This window comes from Genypterus blacodes, unplaced genomic scaffold (assembly GCF_046128005.1).
Source record: "Genypterus blacodes isolate CSIRO-AG114 ecotype Tasmania unplaced genomic scaffold, CSIRO-AGI_Gbla_v1 ptg000052l_1, whole genome shotgun sequence".
Lineage (NCBI taxonomy): Eukaryota > Metazoa > Chordata > Actinopteri > Ophidiiformes > Ophidiidae > Genypterus > Genypterus blacodes.
The window spans coordinates 6,567,817-6,589,213 of record NW_027466864.1 but is presented as its reverse complement, the minus strand read 5'-3'; the positions used below and the strand labels follow the sequence as shown (position 1 = coordinate 6,589,213).

General features: G+C 47.1%; 2 protein-coding genes across 3 annotated transcripts in view; both read left to right on the top strand.

Moving 5' to 3' along the window:
• Positions 1-2,616: 2,616 nt before the first annotated feature.
• sostdc1a (sclerostin domain containing 1a) lies at positions 2,617-6,621 on the top strand. Its single transcript, XM_076150266.1, has 2 exons — positions 2,617-2,912; positions 5,279-6,621. The coding sequence occupies exons 1-2, from the start codon at positions 2,702-2,704 to the stop codon at positions 5,713-5,715; spliced, it is 648 nt and encodes a 215-aa protein (XP_076006381.1). The 5' UTR covers positions 2,617-2,701; the 3' UTR covers positions 5,716-6,621.
• Positions 6,622-7,167: 546 nt separating this feature from the next.
• Positions 7,168-21,397, top strand: part of crppa (CDP-L-ribitol pyrophosphorylase A) — a 34,046-nt gene continuing 19,816 nt past the window's right edge. For both annotated transcript variants that reach the window (XR_012963663.1, XM_076150262.1), the window contains exons 1-8: positions 7,168-7,494; positions 8,296-8,560; positions 10,749-10,898; positions 13,492-13,596; positions 13,870-13,915; positions 15,323-15,420; positions 19,558-19,635; positions 20,113-20,205. Coding sequence is in view for 1 of the 2 variants with exons in the window: in XM_076150262.1 (XP_076006377.1) it covers positions 7,244-7,494; positions 8,296-8,560; positions 10,749-10,898; positions 13,492-13,596; positions 13,870-13,915; positions 15,323-15,420; positions 19,558-19,635; positions 20,113-20,205 (1,086 nt within the window). In the remaining variant the exon portion in view is untranslated. The remainder of the gene's footprint in view (positions 7,495-8,295; positions 8,561-10,748; positions 10,899-13,491; positions 13,597-13,869; positions 13,916-15,322; positions 15,421-19,557; positions 19,636-20,112; positions 20,206-21,397) is intronic.

Below are 21,397 nucleotides of genomic sequence, written 5' to 3'. Positions count from 1 at the left end.
TATGAGTTTGAATGTTCTTGCATTTTTTCCTTTCTTTGCTTCTTTCCTTTTCTTTCTTTCTCTCTTGAAATTTGAAAATTTGAAAACATTTGTGTCCCCTGCTACAGACAGCATTGTTACTTTCATGATGTTTTGAAGTTTTGTGAAGATAAATCCTTGCGTGAAAAGCACGTTTTATCACAGAACCCCATGTGAGCTCTTCTTCTCTTGCTCTTCAGTACCTGAGGATCTGAGACTCAGGTCCTGAAGGCAGACGTCACTCCTGGTTTGGGCTCTGGGCCTAAAACCGCAATCTCAGCTCAGCGATCTGCATATCGGCTTTCATTCACACGAGCGACAATTAGTGTCTATTTCACGACGCCTCTTTTCAAATCAGTGAGACAAGCCTGGATTGAATGTTCCCCCACAAGCGTAATTATATCCGTCCTTGTTTTGGACAGAGGACACACAAAGACTCCAGTTAGTCTCGACTTTGAATGATTAGACGTGTAACTGACATGGATGGAGAGGCGAGAACGGCGCAGACAGACAGCAGGTTACACTCGCACATGCCGTATCGCCTTTCATTGCTGAATTAAGTGCGAGTCTGACAAAGGCAAGTCAGGACGTGGATCGTATCAAAACCAGAAGCTGAGCAGGAGATTCATAACACAACATTCAAAACATGAGTTGTTATCATAAAATCATCGGGTGTGTTCACATAAATGCTTAATGTGAAGTTTATACTGGAAGATTAAAGTCGAGATGAGATGAGAACAAACGAAAGATGTGATGAGGCCTCTGATCTTTAACAGAACAGCTTTATGTTCATGTTTATCTGGCTAGAGTTTAACAATTGGTCCAGAGAAACAAACCAGCATTGACATTTTGAACTATTTGGATTTCCAGACAGACAAATGCGGCAAACACTCATACGGTCCAAGAACAGCAGGAGTCACTAAGAGCTTAGAAGCACACACACACACACACACACACACACACACACACACACACACACACACACACACACACACACACACACACACACACACACACACACACACACTTTGACCTGGAGATGTTCAGAGCTGCAGGTGCCAAACGGTCCCTGAGTCCCTGAGGCCGACTGGAGTCACCAAAGCAAAGCCGCCTCCCGTTCACTGCATAAATCCCATTCAGTTAGTTCAGTTTGAGAAGTCTCCTTTCTTCCACAAGCCTGCACGTTTAGAGCTGAAGTTTGATCCAAATCTAAATCCTTATTCTGAAGAACAAGGAGATTTATTCAGCTTCATTTTCTCCAGCTTGGAAAAATCTTCATACACAAAGCTCTTTTGATTCTGAAGAGAGCAATTTGTGTTTTCATCGACTTAATGACTGCAAACCGCCGCTCCTGCCTCAGAGGAGAGAAGAGAGAATGAGGCTGCGGACTGAAGTAGACCTGGAGACTCCTGGTGACTCCTTTTCATAGAGCCTGATCAGGTTTTCCCCTTAAAAAAAATTACAAAGTCGCAGCAGTATAGCAAAAACACAGAAAGTTCTCATTTCACATGTTTGCAGCTGACATTTTGAAGGTTTCTCATTATCGTCCTTGATTTCCTTGATATTTAAAAGTTGGACTGCTTTGTTAAGGAACATTCCTCACATTTCAGGATGGAAGAATGTAACTTTAGGTGTTTCTGTTTGCTGTTTAAGTTTTTACTCTCTTAAACATCAAATCATGTCAGTGGGGTTAAGTGATACTTTCCAGTTCATTCACACATAAACTTGGTCTCTGACATGTTTCGTAGGTCTAAGCATTCTGGAGATATTTGTCTATCTCTGTGGTGTTCCAGCAGGGCACAGGCCACAATAAAGGCTAAAGGGAATCTTCTGGGTCCCCAAACCTAACAGTTTTATGCTATGAGGATGGTGACACCTTGTAAAATCCATTTTCTTTGCGTGGAATTTTCCCTGACAAGGCCCTGCATGTATGCTGGCTCTACAACATTCCCTCTGCTGCTTCATGCTAAAGATACAGATGTTTCAGGATAAAATGTCCTAGGGAAACACCTTCTGTGACATCTGTGTCTGACTAAAGTTATAACTTCATGTAACTTTTAGCAACGCTATGCATGAGATCCACACGGGTCCAGAAGGCCTCCAGATATCAACGCCAAATATCTCCGGAATGCTCCAGTTTACAGAAAAAGCCGTCTCAGTGATCTCATTCTGATGTAAATGACCTGGAAAAAAATGAGTGTTTGTTTGAGTAAACGTGATTAGTTACTTTGCAAACCTGGAACTTTGCAAACCTGGAACCTATAAGAGACTAATTACTCAATCTGTTAATATCATCATCATCATCATCATCATCATCATCATCATCTCCTTCTTCTAGTTCTTCTAGTTCTTCTTCACCATCATCATCATCATCATCATCATCATCATCATCTTCTTCTTCCTCTTCTTCCTCTTCTTCTTCTAAAGCTCCAGCATCCAGGATCAAAGTCTCAACTCTCTGACAGTAAGCTAGGTGGGCGGGGTTAAAGTGTCGAGGCGGACCAATCAGCTCGCCCGGAGTGAGACGCACCTGAGCGGCTGCCAGACCCGGAGGCGGAGCGGCCCTATAAATGCAGCGGAGCCGCAGCGGCGTCCCCGCACTTCTCCCCGCATCAGTGCGCCTCCGGCCGGTACCTCAGTCCCTCTCCAGTCCGCCTCCGTCCCGCCTCCCGCAGGTTCCGCCATGCACCTGAGCGCCTCCGAGTCGTGCCAGTGCCTCCTGCTGCTGTGCGTCGTGCTGCGGAGCTGCCAAGCCTTCAAGAACGACGCCACGGAGCTGCTCTTCTCTCACGTCAACGCACCGGCGCCGGAGCCGGAGCCGCAGGGCAACGTGTCCCTGAACCGAGCGCGGTCCGGCGGCAGAGGAGCGGCCGGCGCGGCGCACGACAGAGGCGGTGAGTGAGAGGAGGAGGACCGGGGGCTCCGGAGCTCCGAGCGTCCTCAACGTCTCCATCCACGAATCAATCTGTTTAGAAACTTAACATCGACTTCTACTACTGCAGAATTAGTTCGTCTCGATTGTTTGTTGTTGTATTTGTCAGTTTATCAGACATGTTTAAATACTGGATGACTGATGGAGATAAACTTTAATGCTCCTCAGGGGTAAATGAGTGTGTGTTGCAGCATGAACTCATCCAGGGTCAGAGCTCAATGTGACAATTTAACAGATTTAAGTCTTCATAGTGTAATAATAATCTCTAATTTTAAAAAGTCTAAATATCTTATTATGCTTTAATAAAACTTGACATTTCACACATTCTATCACGTCAACGTGTTTGTATCAAAACTGTGATGTAAAGTAACGCTTATTCACATGTGTTGAGTCGTTATGATGAGAAACCAATCCTGGAGGAATCTTTACTTAAAAAAAAAAAAGAAATCAGTTTTTGACGTCAGAAACTTTAAACTTTGCCCTTTCTGTCTTTGCCCCATTGTTTATCGACTTCAACCACAGGAGAAACTCCATACGCAGGCATTTAATCTCCTCATCCTGTTGTCCTCATCTTCATCATCTTCATCATTTCAGAGCGACACATCAGACCAACACACCACAACAATTACCAACGACCTAAACCACAAATGCCAGACAGAAAAACCCGAAATGACTCTAAAAGCTCTGTAGATTGAGCTCAGTGAGTGAATCTAAGCCCGTCTGTGTAAAGCTCAGCATGTTCCCTTCTTGTTGATGCTGTTATCGAGGTGGCGAATCAAATTTATGGTCATTTTCCGTATTAACCATTGGCTCAATCAGACACCAATGCAATCCAATACAAGGCCGTCACCGATGACAGCCTCAGCCGGCGAGATCACAGCTCTGCTCGTGTGATGGCGACTCCCTGCAGAGTCTATTGACCTGCCCGTCACTGCGGCCGGTGTGTAACGCACACCTGGCTGGCTGAGGGCCAGGCGGGGATGAAGAGAGGCTCCGACGGGGCCAGAGGCAGCCGGGCGGGTGTCAGGGCGGCTGAATGGAGGTGTTCCTCTGTGCGCGGGAAGCCTGCGATTGTGTCTCCGTTTGGCATGAGCTCCTTCAGCAGCAGACCATGAAGGAGGAGAGGGAGGGAGGGAGGGAGGGAGGGAGAGTGAAAGGGCCTCTCCCCTGTTCATTCATCAAACTATGTCACAGAGAAGGAGAGGGCTTTGTCGCTGTATGGAGAGGATGAATGGACGCCAGCTCTGGTTACAGTGGCGGCAGAGAACAATGGCGTCGTTGCTGCAGCACTGACATAATCCTCCTATTAAATCCCTGAGACACGGATAAAACTCTCAGCAACAAAAGCCCCTCCTGCCACACACACACACACACACACACAGGCACGCACACAAATACACCTCAACTTTGATGAGCCGTAAAGGTCGAGATGTCATTGTAGTGAGCGTCTTCTTTGACATAAAAGGCCGTGCAGAGAGCTGCAAAGTTGCCAGAGGCTGTAAATCCATTCATGCCTCCGCAGAGCTCTGTGTTGTTTATCGTCCTTTAAAATCACTCTGGAATAACAGGGAGGGAAAGCGATACAGGAGTCTGCTGGCTGCGTTAGCGCTGGAGAGCAAATACTGGTTTGAATCTATCGGTTAATTGAATCTGACATCGATTAGGTAAAGAGCAGAGTGGTGAATTTCGATCCTTCTGTAGAGCGAAATCCAGCTTTAATATGGAGCCTTCAGTCAGGAAACCAGTCAGAGTCCAACTTATGAACACAAAGATAAACTAGGGTTTTTAAAAGCTTAGATGGAATTTTCTAACTCGGGACTTTCTGCATTAAACAGTGGAAAATGTGAATTTAACCCGTAGATACCCAAACCGTTCATATTCTACCCCTCCACAGCCCGGACCAGGTCATTGCTACAGCGTCTGTTTAGTGTGTTGGTCTGTAACCATCCTATCAGTGATCAATCAAGCGGTGTTGACCTTCGGGTCCGATTTGTTGCTTTTGCTTCTGTGTTCGTCTCTATAAGTTAGCTAGAATCACCTTTGGCACCTTTGTCTCTTCTGCTAATATATTGGTGTTGAGGGCAGCAAATGCACCTCAAGAGTCCTCAGATTGGCTCCTGGTTTGTTTGACAGGGTCAGAATGTGGCGATGGATAGATTGGCTGTGTTGAATTGGAGATGAGGCGCTCTGATTGGCCTCCGGAAACCACACGGGATGTCATTTTTAGGCCAGAGAAATGTAGACATCTAATCCAAAGTACTGATTCTATTCATCAAGTCCAGGATTCCAACTCAACTGAACTTTGCCTTTTTGTTTCTGTCCCAACAGAGAGAAGCCAGATCGGCTGCAGAGAGCTGAGATCCACCAAGTACATCTCTGACGGCCACTGCACCAGCATCAACCCCATCAAGGAGCTGGTGTGCGCCGGCGAGTGTCTCCCCGCTCAGATGCTTCAGAACTGGATCGGCAGCGGCTACGGCAGGAAGTTCTGGAGCCGGCGGAGCAACCAGGACTGGCGCTGCGTCACAGACAAGACCCGCACCCAGCGCATCCAGCTGCAGTGCCAGGACGGCAGCACGAGAACATACAAAATCACCGTGGTCACCTCCTGCAAGTGCAAGAGGTACACGAGGGAACACAACGAGTCGGGCAACAAGTTTGAGGGGCCCGCGATGTCACCGCCGCAGCTTCTGCACAAGCCCAAGGGCAAGAGGAGGCTCGGGAAGAACCGGCAGAACGACAACTGGCACGAAGCCGAGCCGTGAGAGGCGTCGCTCTGGATCCACAAAGACCCGGTGACGTTTTAACGCGATCACAGCCCAGACGCGTCGACAACATCTAGAACTCACAGTTGTGGATTATCTCTCAATGTGACTGGGACGAGATTTTGGGTGAAGCGGGTTCCTCGCGATAATGGAGAACTCCAAAGAGCATGCTAAGGACTTTTCTTTGACATTTTAATCCATGTGGTTGAAGATAATGTGAACAAAGCTGAGGTGTCCGGTCTGCAGAAGCTTCTGGAGCCGGGCCACACTGTCCCAGTCGCATGCATTCCTATATTCCTTTGACAGAGATGGTTTCCACCTGTAACGTCACACACCACCAGTGAACCACACAAAACTCAACATCTCAGAAGATCAGATCAAGTGTAAATACTTCTGTATATATATATATCAAATCCTACTTGCCTTTTGAATTATGGCCCTGTGTATAAAATGTTACTATGTAAGATTCATGATGTAATATATTTTCTGTGGCAGCGTATGATGATGATACGTTTTGTCGTTTTTGACTTGGCAGAGGGTGAAGATTCACTCCTGAAAAAGCTTTATCATTGGTCCTTGGTGTAATAACTTTATATCAAATAAATATCACTTCTTAATCACATTTATTGTTGTTATTGAATGTCCAACTTTTGAACTCGTGGCTTGGTACTGCAGTTCATCTCTATCTTCAGGAGGGGAAGAGGTAAATGTTGCATTTTTATTCCTGTGAAAGATGAGTGTCTCCTGTAATCTCGCAAGACTTTGAGCCCTCAGGCCTTTCCCCTGGCATCACGCGAGAATTGAGACGAGCTTCAAAGACGAAGCAGCAGCCGAGGCTTTTCCCAAAAGCTGGTCAAGTTACTTCGATGTGACCGGAAGTAAAGATATTTCAGCTTCAAAATCAAAGCTGATCGTGGCAAAAAAAACGTACCAAAATGATTCCTGCATTTTTTGGTACATTCAGTATCTACACGCATTCACCGGTGGCGCTTCCGATGTGATAACTGAACTGAAAGGGATTTATCAGAACTTGACCCTTCTCTAGTTTGGTGAAATGTTTATGAAGCTTTCAATGTTGAATGTAAAACATTTTCAATGGTGTTTTTCATCACAGTAAAACAATAAAGATAATATACATTTGATTAGTAGAGCTGAGTATTTATTTCCCCCATTTAAGCACTTTATGTATCCCTTCTTCACCCAAAACAAACGTGCATTTACTCTGCATTAAACAAAACATTTCCAAGCACATGCAAATAAATAGTGCAGCAATATAAGTAAACATAAGCTTAAATCAAATATAACACAAAGGTAAATGTGGTATTCGCTTCATCGAGCAGATATGAGATTTATTTTGAAAATCAAAAAGGAAGTAGAAAAGTTCATTCCTGTAGCTCGACGACATTTTTCCCAAATTGCCATCCACGTTGCCGTTACCCTCGGGCCCCGCCCCTAAATCACGGTCCTCGGTCAGGTATGAGCGGGGCGTCTCGCGTCTGACCCGCCGTGACCCCACGTCCTCCAGCGGATGGAGCTCAGCAGCGTCACCGCGCAGGGAGACACCTGTGATCCGCACAGGCCGGCCGATCCTGGGGTTTTCCCAGCACACGAGGCTGGAATGAGAGACCGCAAGCCGGCGGGAGGCAGCGTGGACTTCCCGGTGTCTGTGGTTCTTCCAGCCGGCGGCACCGGAGAGAGAACCGGGCTGCAGACACCCAAACAGTTCTGCACGATTCTCGGTAGACCGCTGATTAGCTACACAGTCCAGGCTTTTGAGAGGTATTTAAAGTATTAAATATAAATCTATTTTTTTATCGGTGTGACAAAACACATACAGCGTCAGTTTAACTGAATTAGTATTTAGGAGTTTTTATTTAGGACATTTAGTGATTTTAATCGCTCCAAATGTTATTATTTACTCTACTACCCTCATCTGTTGGCTGCAGTCACCTACAGTTACTTGTGAATGAGTTTTTAACATTAAATATGTGGTTTTTAAATCATAAATCTGCTTTGGTGTAGTTTAAATTGGCTTGATCAATGTACTGATTGATAAATGTACCAATAACAAATAAGTCAGATTTCCTAACGGCACATAATGATTTCATTATGACATTGCTGCAGTTTTTACATACTAATGCTATATCTTTTAAACAATAAACCTATATATTTATATGTAACCTCGCCCCTACTCGGCTTGAGTTCTATGATGGAGCGTTCAAGGTTCATATTGTTTTGGAAATCCTGGAAAAGCCTTGGAATAGGGAAAAGGTCTTGGAAAACAAACACAAAACGTTTTTTGAACAATCACTGAATTATGTCAGCTATCGTTTCAATCGCTCCTGTTCTGATGAAAAAACAATGTGGCGTTGATATCACCATAGCAACCTCGCCTGGAGTCTTCTGCTTGACACACATTCGCACAAACAGCTCGGATGTCGTTTTGCACACAATCGTACAGATGTTTTTTGTAAAATGTCACAGTAAACATCCCTATTATCCAAATTTAATATAAAAGTTAACTTTTACAAATCAAAGTTGTGGTTTGCGGTTGCTGAAAGTCCCGTGTTGTTTTTCCAGAGTGTCCTGGGTCCAGAGCGTCGTGGTCGTGGTTGCCAAAGAGAGCAGGGACCTGATGACAGACATCGTCCAGCGTTTCCAGCACAGGAAGGTTCAGGTGGTGCTGGGCGGCTCCACCCGTCACAGGTCCATACGGAACGGAGTCCTGGCCCTGGGCGAGCCAGGGGACAGGCAGCCCAAGGTGGTCATCATCCACGATGCAGTGAGACCGTTTGTTGAAGAGGACTTCCTGTACAAGATCGCCATGGCTGCCAAGGACCAAGGGGTAAACACTCTGATCATTTGTCGGGATTGGAGCGCGAGTTTGATCAAGTAAAGTTATTCAGCATTCACTTCTTTCATTTAATCATTTTCTGATCGAACACTTAGTGTAAGGAACACAGAGAATGTAAAGGAGCATTCAGTACTCAGGTTCAGTACTGAGCCTTGACGTGGGCCTTAGACCAAATCACCTTTGTGCCTTTGCGTTGAAGTTCTTGCATCTTGTCAAAAACGGCACTTAGATAGTTTGAAAGTATCTTCATGTTCGTCAACACAGGCGAGCGAGAACAGGTGAAGTCTGAGGGTGCAAAAATACTTTCAAAGCCGAAAATGGTTGAACAGGATGTGTTGGGATGATGTCGTTCTCCCCATGAGGCTCCTCAGTGTCGCCGCCTCCTGCTTGGTTGTGCGCTCCATGTCCACGAGTCGACCGCCACAACACACAACATCTGTCACTCTAAAGCAGAGAGAAAAGGAGGTAGTTAGGAGGAAGTTATTTCTTTATCTCCTCAAGTGTTAATAGTCTGTAACATTTCAACGTTGTTTAATGAAAGTTGCATCCAAATCACCTACTTTGTTGTCCTCCTTGGGCAAACGGTTCTGAAATGCCGACGTGTCTTCGTGCTTGGATCGTGCAGCAGTGATCTGACGCTCGGGCTCGATTTGTTTGCCTGGTAAACAAATCCATCCCGTTCAGGCTCTGGCAGCGAACCCGTTACCTGCTGAGACCACAGCTTAGCTGCATTTGCATGACGATGATGTTGTTTACTCTCTATGCGGTTCCTGTTGCATTGGCTAGCGTAAAAGTAAACAAACCAAATGCAACAACAAAGTCAACTTTTCCACTCGGGTTAAGACCACAGAAGACAAACTGTTCTTGTGAAGACATTCTAAGCGAGCCGAACACACACACACACACACACACACACACACACACACACACACACACACACACACACACACACACACACACACACAGCAGCCTTTCCATCATTTCATAAACTGTTTATCAGACTGACAGATCCATCGCTCCCGGTGGTAGCGTTTATTTCATCAGTGATGGATGGAAAACATTCAGGCGGAGAGTCACGGCTGCTCCGCCAAAGACACGTGAAGATTAATTTCATAATGATTCATGGAAGACTTTGTTGAACGCAGGTCGCACAGGGCGTCGGGAGAACCAAGGCTTCCCTGACACCGGCCCAACATTTATGGTGTGTTTCTGAGCTGTGTGTGTGTGTGTGTGTGTGTGTGTGTGTGTGTGTGTGTGTGTGTGTGTGTGTGTGTGTGTGTGTGTGTGTGTGTGTGTGTGTGTGTGTGTGTGTGTGTGTGTGTGTGTGTGTGTGTGTGTGTGTGTGTGTGTGTGTGTGTGTGTGTGCGCCTTACTGCATGAGGTCTGGTCTTCATTATCTGCCAGTATCCTCGCTCGTGACAGAGCGGCTCTCTCTGGCGAAGAGCGGCAGATTAATTTTGATTCTAGCAGCATGTGTAACACGCAGAACACATGTTTGCTTTGGTTTCGTTGTTGCCCGCACAGGCGGAGCGTCGGTCCCCCTGGGATCCTGTATTGGGTCCTGCTTCAACGCCGTGAAAATATGACCCCAGAAATGTTGATTATTTTGTCTGCCGGAGGAAACTACACGGATGTTAAAGATGAGAAGAAGTGCTGCAAATATGGCACAACTGTTTTTAAGATGACATCACAGCTTATGATCTCAATGTGAGTCCCTGAGGTGGATTACAGTCGTTTAGGAAACAATATGATGCATCAGAACTCCTCTCCTCCATGGTTTAGTTTTGCATGGAGGGTTTGGATGAGCTTCATTTGACACAGACTTGTAGAAATGTAGGAGAATTTATAAAAACTTCACTATGCACTTGACAACTGCCTAGAATAATAATAAATATCCAAATATTATTTAGAACTGAGGACGGCAGCCAAGAGTGGGCTGATTGTGATGTTGGAGTCGTCGCCCTTTAGCCGCGCCGGAGGAGCAGGAACGACAGCGACGCATCATTACATCACATTGCTTGCCATCTTGAGAACTTCCAAAAGAAACATTGTGTCATTGTGAGAAAACGACGCCTGTTTTTTTGGAGATGTTGAGAAAATGATCTTAGGATCCATGCGTAGGATATGGAATGAAGGAAAAGACTTGACGCGTTCCCACTCTCTTCCTTATTCCAACAAGGCGGCTGGAGCGATCCGACCTCTTGTTTCCACGGTGATAGCCACCACGACGGAGGGCTACCTGGACCACTCTCTGGAGCGAGCCAAGTACAGAGCCAGCGAGATGCCGCAGGGATTCACCTATGACGTCATCTATCAAGCTTATCAAAGGGTGAGTTCGTTTACACGGCAACTGTACACAAACCTGTGATGAAGAACATCCACAATGGTATTGATAGAATTCCACCATTATACATGATTAGTTTTCATAATGGGGAGTATGAAGTCTTCTCATGGAGGAAATGATGGCGGTGTTTGCTTCCTCTGATGTTTACATGCTTGGACAAAAACACCAACAGCCTAACGTTGGTCCGTTCCACTTTAAGATCAAACCAGGATTGCGGTGAATGTAAATGTCCTGCTTGATGTAATCCAGACATGATGGCTGTGACACGTCTTGATTTCATTCCAAAATGTCCTCACCAACGCAAGAAGCAACACCTACACAAACACGCAGAGGCAGAAAAATGTCGGCTTAAGTGAAGTGAAGGTGCAAACGGGGATTTGTTAGGGTGTGGAGGAATCCTGACGGTGTTCGTGTACATATGTGAGGTAGAATCCAAGTTTACAGCTTTGCTTTCTTAAGTCTTTGTGATGTTAAACCTCGGGACCAATCAAGCTTCCTTCAGTCGTGCAGGCATGTGCTGCTTAGCCTTGGTATTAGAAAAATGCTTTTAAAAGGCCTCTCAAATGTTATGAAACCACTGTCAGGCTTGAGATTTACGATGCAGAATTTTATGCCATGCAGATAACAAAGGCCTTTATGGTTCTCATACATCACACCAGGCTTTCACAGGCCTCCATTGTTCGGCAGATGTGCTAGAACCTGCAGGGTCTCAGCGTGAGGGGTTTGCGGTGCGAGCGCTATCATCGTCACGTCACCTCCAGTGTGTGTGTGTGTGTGTGTGTGGGAAAGAAATGATGCGTTAATACATTCTGCCACATCGCAGCAGATTAGTGTGCGGAGCGAAAGGGAACAAAGGCTCCGCTGGAAAAATGGAGGAGAGAGCTGGAGGTGCACGGCACATTTAGGAGGATTTTCCATTAATGTTCTCCGAGGTGTTTTCATAGGTGTACCTGGAAAAATGGAAAGACTTATCTGCAGATGTAAGACGAAGCCGAAAGCAGGGGCTTATGGGTAAGACTTCGCTGGCAAATCTCAGCCTCTTTACTGTGAAACCAGAGTCGCTCAAATCAAACTTATTTGTTATTCAGACACTTTGAATTTGCTATTTCAGCCTCGTCTCCATTGGACGGTTCTCCCGATCGGCGGGTTTTCGAAGGACGCCGCAAACTTTGAGCTCAGAGCTGAAGAATGCCTCCAATTTGTCTGCAGTTATATTCATTCCTGGCGAAACACAAATCTTCAGATTACTCGGGAGCCCTGCTGGCGTTCTCTCAGAGAGTGAGCTCACAGTTGTCGTGCGGTGTCAAAAGCTCGTCACGCTGCGAAAATGAAGACGAATAGCCGAGGTTGGTGTAGTTAGCGACGGTGTGGGAGGGGGAGGAGTTTGGGGGCTTGATTGAGAGCGAGCATTACCGCCGCCCTCTTCAAACGGAGGTGAAAGTGTAAGGTGTCTGTCAGCTCAGCACTGTAGGACATGTTGGTGAAAAACCTCCAGTCTGCGTCTTGACATCCATTGAGAGCGGGAAGAACTCCAGGCCCAAAGGACAAAGAGGGAGACACTTTATCCCCGCCTGGGCCAAAGCTTTTGTACCGGGAGAAAACGCTAAAGGTTAAATTACCAGGAGAGAGCGAGAGAGTGTTTGTCCTGAAAATTTCTCTCTTTAGGGTCTGAGAGGAGAAAAAAGACCCCTCGCTCTTTTATAGCCTGATAAAATATTACTCAGGTATAATCTCAGGTGGCAAGGTGGAGCCTTTGTAGTTGTAGAGTGTGTGTGTTGAACCGAATGAGCTCATCGCCTCAGTCCATGTGTCCGCCGAATACGCACACACAAACACACACACACACACACACACACACTTTCACACACTTTCACTTTTTTCCTGGAGGCCTGAAATGTAAACCGGTGGTCCCAGGGTAAGAATTTAAAAACAAGATCAACATTTGAAGGTACACACACACACACACACACACACACACACACGCACACACACATTTGCCGCATCTTGCAAGAGTTATACGTAGATCCACATTTGAGCCAAATGGAGGATCTGAGTTGCTCCTCTTGGCTGAATGAATTTCTTTGTGTATCATGAGAAATCCAAACGGAAGCCTCGTTGCTTGTAGAGAGCTGCAATATTTTAATTTCCTTCAATCAATCAATCAATCCATGATTTGGGGTGTGGTCACAGCTGCAGAGGACCTGGCTCGTTGAAAGCGGTGGTCGCTGCAGCAACGCTTCCCTCCATACATGTGCTTCACAGTTCACGGTTGGTCCTGAATGACCTCGTGACCTTTGCTCGGCACCTTTGTAGCCTCGCTGCTGGTCAGGAGCCACAGAAAGCAGAAAGTCCTCAGTGTTTGGTTTCAGGTTTTGAGCTCTGATCTTAGGGTTAATGTAGCGAGCGGCTGAGCCTGATGCCAACAAAGTGCAGAACATGTTCAAAGGTTTACTGCCTAATCTGCAGAATGGGTCAGTATGCAGTATGTAACATGTGTCACCATGGTAACAGCCAGTGTGATGGAAATACATTGTTGTCCACGATTGTCAACAGTCGCTTGTGTGTTTTGTCTCCTCAGTGCAGTGAGTCAGACTTTGAGTTTGGCACCGAGTGCCTCCATCTGGTCCTGCAGCACTGTGGCACCAACGCCAAGCTGGTGGAGGGGCCGCCAACTCTGTGGAAGGTGAGCGAGCCAGGGGCCCCCCTTTGGGCCCGGGCGGAGGATCTGGTGACATTTTGCTCGCACAGCTGTATGACTGATGCCGATTTATCCTACGGACACAAAGAAGAGCCTCAAATCGAAAGTGATGAGCTTTGGCCAAAGAGGAAACGCCGATGTATTAAATGTGACGTTTAGAATACCAAATTAGAAATGAGACGAAATGCAAATGTACAACCACGGGCGGTGTGTCAAGCTGCGCTGAACTGGGGAGCTTAAAGTTGTTTTGTCCCGTAGGTCACCTACAAGAGAGACCTGGCTGCTGCTGAGTCCATCATCAAAGGTCAGTCAGCTTTCATTTACCACAAAAAGGCTGTTTTAAAGATTCAAGTGTTGTTTCTTCTGATCGGTTGTAATCAGATTGTTCAGCCACCAAAACTGACAAAACACAATCCATCATTTTTAATATGTGCCAGAGAGGCTCCGTTTACCTGAGCTCCCATAGGTCAGTGAACGCATCCCTGCTGTGAGGGTCGGAGCCCATCTCCTCCTGTTTGCAGCAGGATTTCACGCGGGACTCTGAGCATTCGAGCATCTGGGGCGGGGCCTGCTTTGACCACGACATCATCCACACAATGCCCACACACACACACACACACCGCAGTGACCTTCTCCACCTGGTCGCCTCTTTATCCCTTCATGGGGTCTGTGGCGACAAGGAGGAAGCGGCTCCTCTCAAACAGGACGCACGCTCAGAATGGTTTTGTTTCTTTGTGTGCTGCAGTCTAGAGTCACAGTTGAATAGGAGCCATTGAACCAAACTGCTCCCTCATTGTCCCGGGGGGGTTAGGTGCTTCTTTGTGGCATTGTCGGTGCCGTAAGAGCAGGCAGGGTTCATGCAAGTCAGGACAGGGTCCACACAACACAGGCAGGCCCAGGTTTCACCCCAGACCAGCACCTGGACCAACAATGACCCGTTTGATGGTGACGTAAGGTGATGCAGTGATTGTGCCCAGAGACGCCGGGCGTGAATGAGCTCATTGTGTCGCTTTTCTGGGAAAGACCTGGAAAAAGCTCCCACGTCTGTCAGGATGAGAAAGCGTGGCTCGCCCCGTGCTTACACTCGCACATCCTGTCCACAAGTGTGACTGTTTCATTTCTCAATAAAGGCCCGCACCGCCTGGCAGCCGTGTTGGAGGTCCCGGTCAGTTAACTGTGGACACGTTGGCGTTCACTCTCACGAAGGCTAAACGTTTGATATGACCCGACGCCTGCCCAAGATTCATCTCTGTGCTCTTCCAGCAGTAATGTTGTGATTGGCTGGCTCGTTGTCATGGACGCTGGGAGTCACGGTGAAGCTCTGGCACCAGTGAACTCCTCCGCTGACTTCCTGTTTCCCGCTGCCAGAGGCTACAACTTACACACAACATGATCATTTAGCTGATTTTGGTTGGTAGGATTCCCGCTTTCTGCCGATCCACAGCAAATGTGGTAAACATTACACGGGTTCAGTACTTAGAGTCCAGTCTGACAGAGCAAAGAGAGCTGACAGCTAGGCCAGTTTGGTTTTGAGAGTCTGGACTGTGTTAGCGTGTGCTGGGCGGTTTGCTCCACACGCCAAAACACGGTGAGACTGAGAGTTATGTGTGTTGTGTGTGTGTGTGTGATTACATCGTGCTTAATGCTTTCTCTCACTCATAAACGTGGAGCTGCTTGAGTCTGAGGGCAAATCTTCCTCCTTTTCTTTCAGAGTCTTTATCGCGCTCTGCCTGCGTCATCACGGGAGGATCAGCCCAAGCCTCCACGCTGGCTGAGGCTCTCCAGAAGGCCACAGCAGCTCTGGACATGGTAGGACGCTGACAGATGAGATGATGGTTACGCGTTGATGATGTCTGAATTGCTGAAGATCCCTGTGAGTTCATGGTGTCTGTTTTACCTGCCTGTCGCTCTCTCCCCTCCTGCTCCTGCTCCTCCCGCCCCCCTCAGTCCTGCTCCTCCCGCCCCCCTCAGTCCTGCTCCTCCCGCCCCCCTCAGCCCTGCTCCTCCCGTCCCCCTCAGTCCTGCTCCTCCCGCCCCCCTCAGTCCTGCTCCTCCCGCCCCCCTCAGCCCTGCTCCTCCCGCCCCCCTCAGTCCTGCTCCTCCCGCCCCCCTCAGTCGCAGCCTGAGCTCCACTTGGGTGGCCACCGGTGGTGAGACTTCCCATCTGCGGTCAGACCTCTAATGGAGGCTGTCTGGGATATCATGCTGTCCTCCTCCTCCTCCTGGTTTTCTTCCTCTCCATCCCTGACTCCGCCCCTCCCCTCCCAGCATGCAGCAGAGCAGATGGCAGTCATATTTCCCATACCACGGGAATTACCTTGATTAACTGAGTGTTAGTGATGAGTTCTTACCTCCTCCTCCTCCTCCTCCTCCTCCTCGGTCCAGTCGTGGCCGGTTAGATCTCTGACGTTTACTACGCCTCTCAATCTTTCTGAGGCAAATCCAATTCCAGAGTTATCCAAAGCTCACGTTGCACAAATCATTTTAAGTCGACAGAAAAAGACGCTTGAGTCTGTACATCTGACTCCTCCCTTCTCTGCCTTAGTGCCCTTGAGCAAAGCCGTATACCTGCTAATTTACCTTGCTTACTGCTACAAGAGACAAGGAGGAGGAATTTAAACTCCAAACTTCCCACTTTTCTTTTAAAAACTCATCAAAATTCCCATTTTAATGACTTTTCTGGACCTTAGACCCCAAAAAGAATAGAACTCAATACAATAAGACTTAATAAGATCAGGTCAGATTAATAAGACTTAAACTGATGCTGATCCTGATAAATGTGTGCTAAGCTCCTGTTGGCAGATGAACTGAGCTCTGAGCTGCTGAGTTGTCTTACATTAGTTTGTGCCGGAGTTCATGACATGTCGTCCGCCCCCATATGTTCTAACGTCTCCCCTCCCCCGCCACCTATTACTCATTCACAGATCAGACAAATTGGCCCCCACACGGGGAGTTTGGGGGGCTGCCTTGTGTGTTTCCATGTCACTGTGGGATCCAAACGGCTCGTCCTCCTCTGAACTCGCTCCAAGTCCTTCATCAGCGGGTGTCAATCAGATCTGGACACGGGGGCCCCGGAGAAGGTCGGGCCGGTTGGAGACGTTCCCGGGCTGCACTCAGGTGGCCGCCGGGGCTTTGTTTTTCCGGTTGCGAGCGTGTTTGGGACCAGATACATCCTTTTTTCAGGGCGTTCGGGGAGGAAGAAAGGAAGAGGGAGATGAAAGGCGAGCGGGAGAAGCGGAAGATGAGGAATTACCTTTGTCCCCGTGCCATGGCGTGAATCCTAATATGGGATAAGTGAGTTTGGGCCGCGCCGGCTGAGCTGAACACTGACAGCCCGGTGAAGTGTGTGTGCAGGTGGAGGATTTGGCAGCGTGTGTGTGTGTATCTGTGTGGAGGACACACAGTATGAATATGATTTAAGGGATTTACTCGGCAGGATGTTTCCTGAAACACACATCTGATCTGTGTGAAGCCACAGAAGGCAAATGAAAATACTGACTCTGTATTTATGTTGAAGGATTTAATATAGACAGGATTTCATGTTTTCCTCTTATAATATAAATGTTCTATACTCCGTTATTTCTTTCCCACCCTTATTCTGACATGAGGGACCTGATTAGTCAGTTGTTGACTAATCGGTGTCGACACCAAGCACCAAACTTCTCCTTCTACTCGGGTGTTGCGTGGATCAAGTTGAGTCTAGTTTAATTCTAAGGCCCAATATCACAACGACGTCTCTCCAGGCCCACAACCTAAGAAAGGTCACAACCCGCTCAAAGCTCTCAGGAAGACCAGGACCCACCAACACCTGTACAAGGAAGAAACCTCTGGAGAGTCGATTCTCCTCGCTTGCTGTTGTTGTACTTAGTGAACGACTTGTTTGTGTGTAACGAGTACATTCAAATGCCTTCTTGTACCAATCAAAACAAAGCTCTCAGGCCGTCGTCTTAACGGTGCATTCCTACAGGGAGACGCTGTTCAACAACACATATCAGTTGGTCGGACCGTTTCTTTGTCTAGAATTTAAAGATTTCCGCAACTCCAGACGGATTCCTTCACGTAGAGCCGTCTTTGGCCTTCGCTCTTTTATCTCCGCTAAGCTACGAGACTCCACTTATTAAAACATTTGTCTTCAGCAGATTTTGTCTAAGCTTTGGAGGGAGCACCTGTTTTATGTTTGCTCTAAAGACATAAACAGAGGGGAGGAGGATTTGATGAAACGAGAGCGGATCACCTCTGCATGTGAACCCTTTGATGTGCGTTGTTATTCTCTCATCCGGCTCGGATCAAAGAGGATCCTCCGACTCATCGATCAACCGGCGCAACATCTTCAGCGATTAACCTCCAGACCGACCATCTGTCACGGAGACAGGAAGACGCATTGCTAACGAGGCAACGAATGGAGCTTCTTCTTCTTCTTCTGAGGGACTCCGAACTTCTGACCAGCTACTTTCTGAAGTTTTCCAGTCAAACGCTTGGAGAGAAGCAGGAGAATGTGGGAAATCACACCTCCAAAGTATCGGGTAGCGTGAAGAAACCAATCGGTTGCGCTCATAAATTTCATTTGCATCAACACTGAGCTGGTGGCTGCTGCTGCTGCTCTGGCTGCTCTGGCTGCTGGATGGCGACACATGGCAACAATATGTAGACGTATTTGGGAAAAGGGACCTGCTTAATAAACAAAGACAATGTGTTTGACGTTCTCTCTCGGCAGCTGCTCTTTATCTTTCTGCTAACATAAAATCCCGGCATTTCCTCTTTTCTTTTATGAGATAAGCCTTTTCTATTTTCTAACACCACATTTCAAACCGTCCACTCTATTATGACTAAACCTCTTTCCCTTCCTTGACATATTTCACGTCCACGCTAGCGTGTAGCGGGCTTTGTTTTCCTTCTGTCCTTGGAGTGGTTTGGTCGTTGAGGCTTCATGGCTCCTCCGCTCTCCCGGCCGTGTCTAAATTTAAATAAACATTCCTGCTCTGGGATTTCATGCCCAACCTGGTTTAAATCATGTCAGATTTTTTTGCGCAAATCTGCATTTCGGACTGAAATGATTTTCCTCCTGAAGCCACAGTCGGTTATCTTTCAAGACCAATTAACTCTCTGACATGTGTTTTCCATAACCATTTCATATTCCCAATTTCTTTTGTTATTGCAAAGGCTAAGAGACCTGTGTCCGTCTGCCAAACGCAGACTCTGGATGTTTGTTTCAGTGTTTATATGCTCTATATGTAAAATTATAGCATAGAGCAAAACAACAGGACGATGAATGCATAAAGGTCTTGATGGACACGACCCTGCTCTCCGGTTGCCCCTCGTCACTTGCGTGCCAGGGTGGAATCCAAACGGAAAGTTCAGGACCTGTAACGTTCTGGGTTCTGCGCGCAAAAAAGCTTTTACGGTTCTTGGCCGCTCGGCGTCCTTCCACTCAATTTGCAGCGTAATGAAATTTGAGTTGGCCGGCGTCGGATCTTTGTCCTCCGGCTTTTGCGTTTCACTCCAGCTTCCCTGCCAGTTCAGAAGTATAAAGGAGCCTAGAAATGGTTTCTTTTTTCACGTCTTCCATTTGTCCTAATAAGCCTCTGATTGCTCTTGATGGAAACGAGAAACTCAGTTGCGCTGTCAGTCAGTCAGTCAGTCAGTCAGCTGTAAGAACCAAAGTAACCGATACCAACCTATACTTTCATTTTTTATCCCTCTAATCTCAAAATGATTCATGACAGGAGAGCAGGTGGGTGAACTCTCACTTCTAAATGATAAAAGAAGTGTCAGAAAGTGAAACCAGACGGCTGTTTGACCTCTGGGGCCAGTCACTACATACATCAGATGCGTTAGGGCCTTCGTACGGCAGCACCTGCTTTAGACGTTATCGCACAGGAGTCGGTAACAAGCACAGTGTCAGCCGAGAGGACGCCTGATTTAACATCGCCGTACTCCATCTTACAGGAGCTGGACCTGGTCCCGGACCTGCTGGGAGACAACGCCAGGTGTCTGTTAAAGGAATGGAACTTCATCCAGATCTCCGTAAGTTTCCATTTTAACCAGCCTGAGAAAGGCACAGGCGTGTATGTAGGTCTCAGTCTGCATGCAGATCAGGAGGAGGTTTGGTTTCTCCTGGTTGAGACTTTGTTGGCCTTGAGTCTAAAGAAGATTTTGTTCCACCATTCTCTGTATTTTTGCAAAGAACAATCAGATTACTCTTTTGCTAAATATGAAATCTCGATCATTGCAAAATCACATCTAGGCTTTATCTCCTTACCTACAGAGCACAGAGGGAACACACACACACACACACACACACACACACACACACACACACACACACACACACACACACACACACACACACACACACAGGGAGGGAAGGAGGATTCAGCTTTGGTTCAAATGAAACCCCTCGTGAGTGAGGGACCTTTGTAGATGCTGTTCTGGCTCTGTATCATGGAGTAAAGGGCAGCAGCTCCCGTCTGTCATGTTTAACCCTCTGCTGTCCGTCTCCAGGTGGATCGTCCCTGCGTGTCTGAGGCCGAGGCCTTGGTGACGACTCTGGAAGCAGCAAATCGAGCTCTTCTCCACCCTCTGGTTGTCATTTGGGTGAGTTCACGAAACGAGACTGTATTCACGTTAAGAAAGCCACACACACACACACACACACACATCCAAATTTGTCCTTTAGCTCCCCAAGTAGTGGAAATAGTCATTTCCTCTTCCCTCTCCACACTCCCGGCTCTTTCCATTGCTTGTTTTGAGTTGGCCGTGTTGTCTGAAGGACAGGGCGGCGAGGAACGAGGAGCGCTCTCGTGTCGGTATAATTGCAGAAGCTATCCAGTGTCGCCGCTTCAGCTGTCGACAGAAACTCTGGCACGCAACGTTTACGGGAAAAGTTACGGCAACTTCTCCAATTTATAAAAGAGATTCTCAAGGTTTTGTACCGTAAAGGAGCAGCGCTAAAGCAAACTCTGTGTGTGTGTGAGTGTGTGTGTGTGTGTGTGTGTGTGTGTGTGTGTGTATGCGCGCTGACAACAACTCCCAATTTAATAAGTGCAAATGTCACACTGCCTTACATTATTAAAGCTCTGGTTTGGTTTATGCTGCACTCTCACTGGAGCTAAAATAGACACCCGCTGTATACACACACACACACACACACACACACACACACACACACAGCACGTTTCATTATGGCGGGATAATGCTCGTCTCCCTCACATCACAATTAAAGCTTGGTGTCGATCTTATTGTAATTACTTTCTAATCTGCTCTTGAAAAGTGTAAAGAAGTAAGCAAGCAGTAAGTAATGAGTTTCTTCTTCAGTCGTCTCAGTAAAGGTGACAGGTTTTACAGATTCCTCTTGTATTTTTCACTTATTTAAACTTTGGCAGTGTTTTAAAGGGTAAGTTCATCTTTTTGAACCTAAAGTTTGTAATCTATTTTACAATATGAAGTCCAGGGACTGCTGTTTGACCGGCCGGTGACAAAATCAACCTCAGTAAAGTTCTCAGTCATCCAGGTCAGGATCCAGCTGCATGTGGACCACAGAAGGCAGAGCTGGATGTTCTTCATCTGTTTGTGATCTTGTTTTGTGTACGTGTCACTTGTGTGTACTTGTCACACCCGACCCTCCGTCGTCTTGAGAGGTTTGCTCGTTCCTTTGGCTGTCACGGACGTTGAGCGATGCACAGCGAGTCGTTCCCACACTTTGAATGAACTTCTCTATGCATGTTCATGAATGCAGTCATCTGGCAGAGACGGGTTGGGTTTCATTGCGGTAAACGTACGACACCAT

What these genes read in the sequence shown, in the direction of transcription:
- sostdc1a (XM_076150266.1), top strand. Translation starts at nt 2,702, where the DNA reads ATGCACCTGAGCGCCTCCGAGTCGTGCCAGTGCCTCCTGCTGCTGTGC. An exon ending in CGCGGCGCACGACAGAGGCG is followed by an intron (nt 2,913 to 5,278) that starts GTGAGTGAGAGG and finishes CTGTCCCAACAG; the next exon opens with AGAGAAGCCAGATCGGCTGC.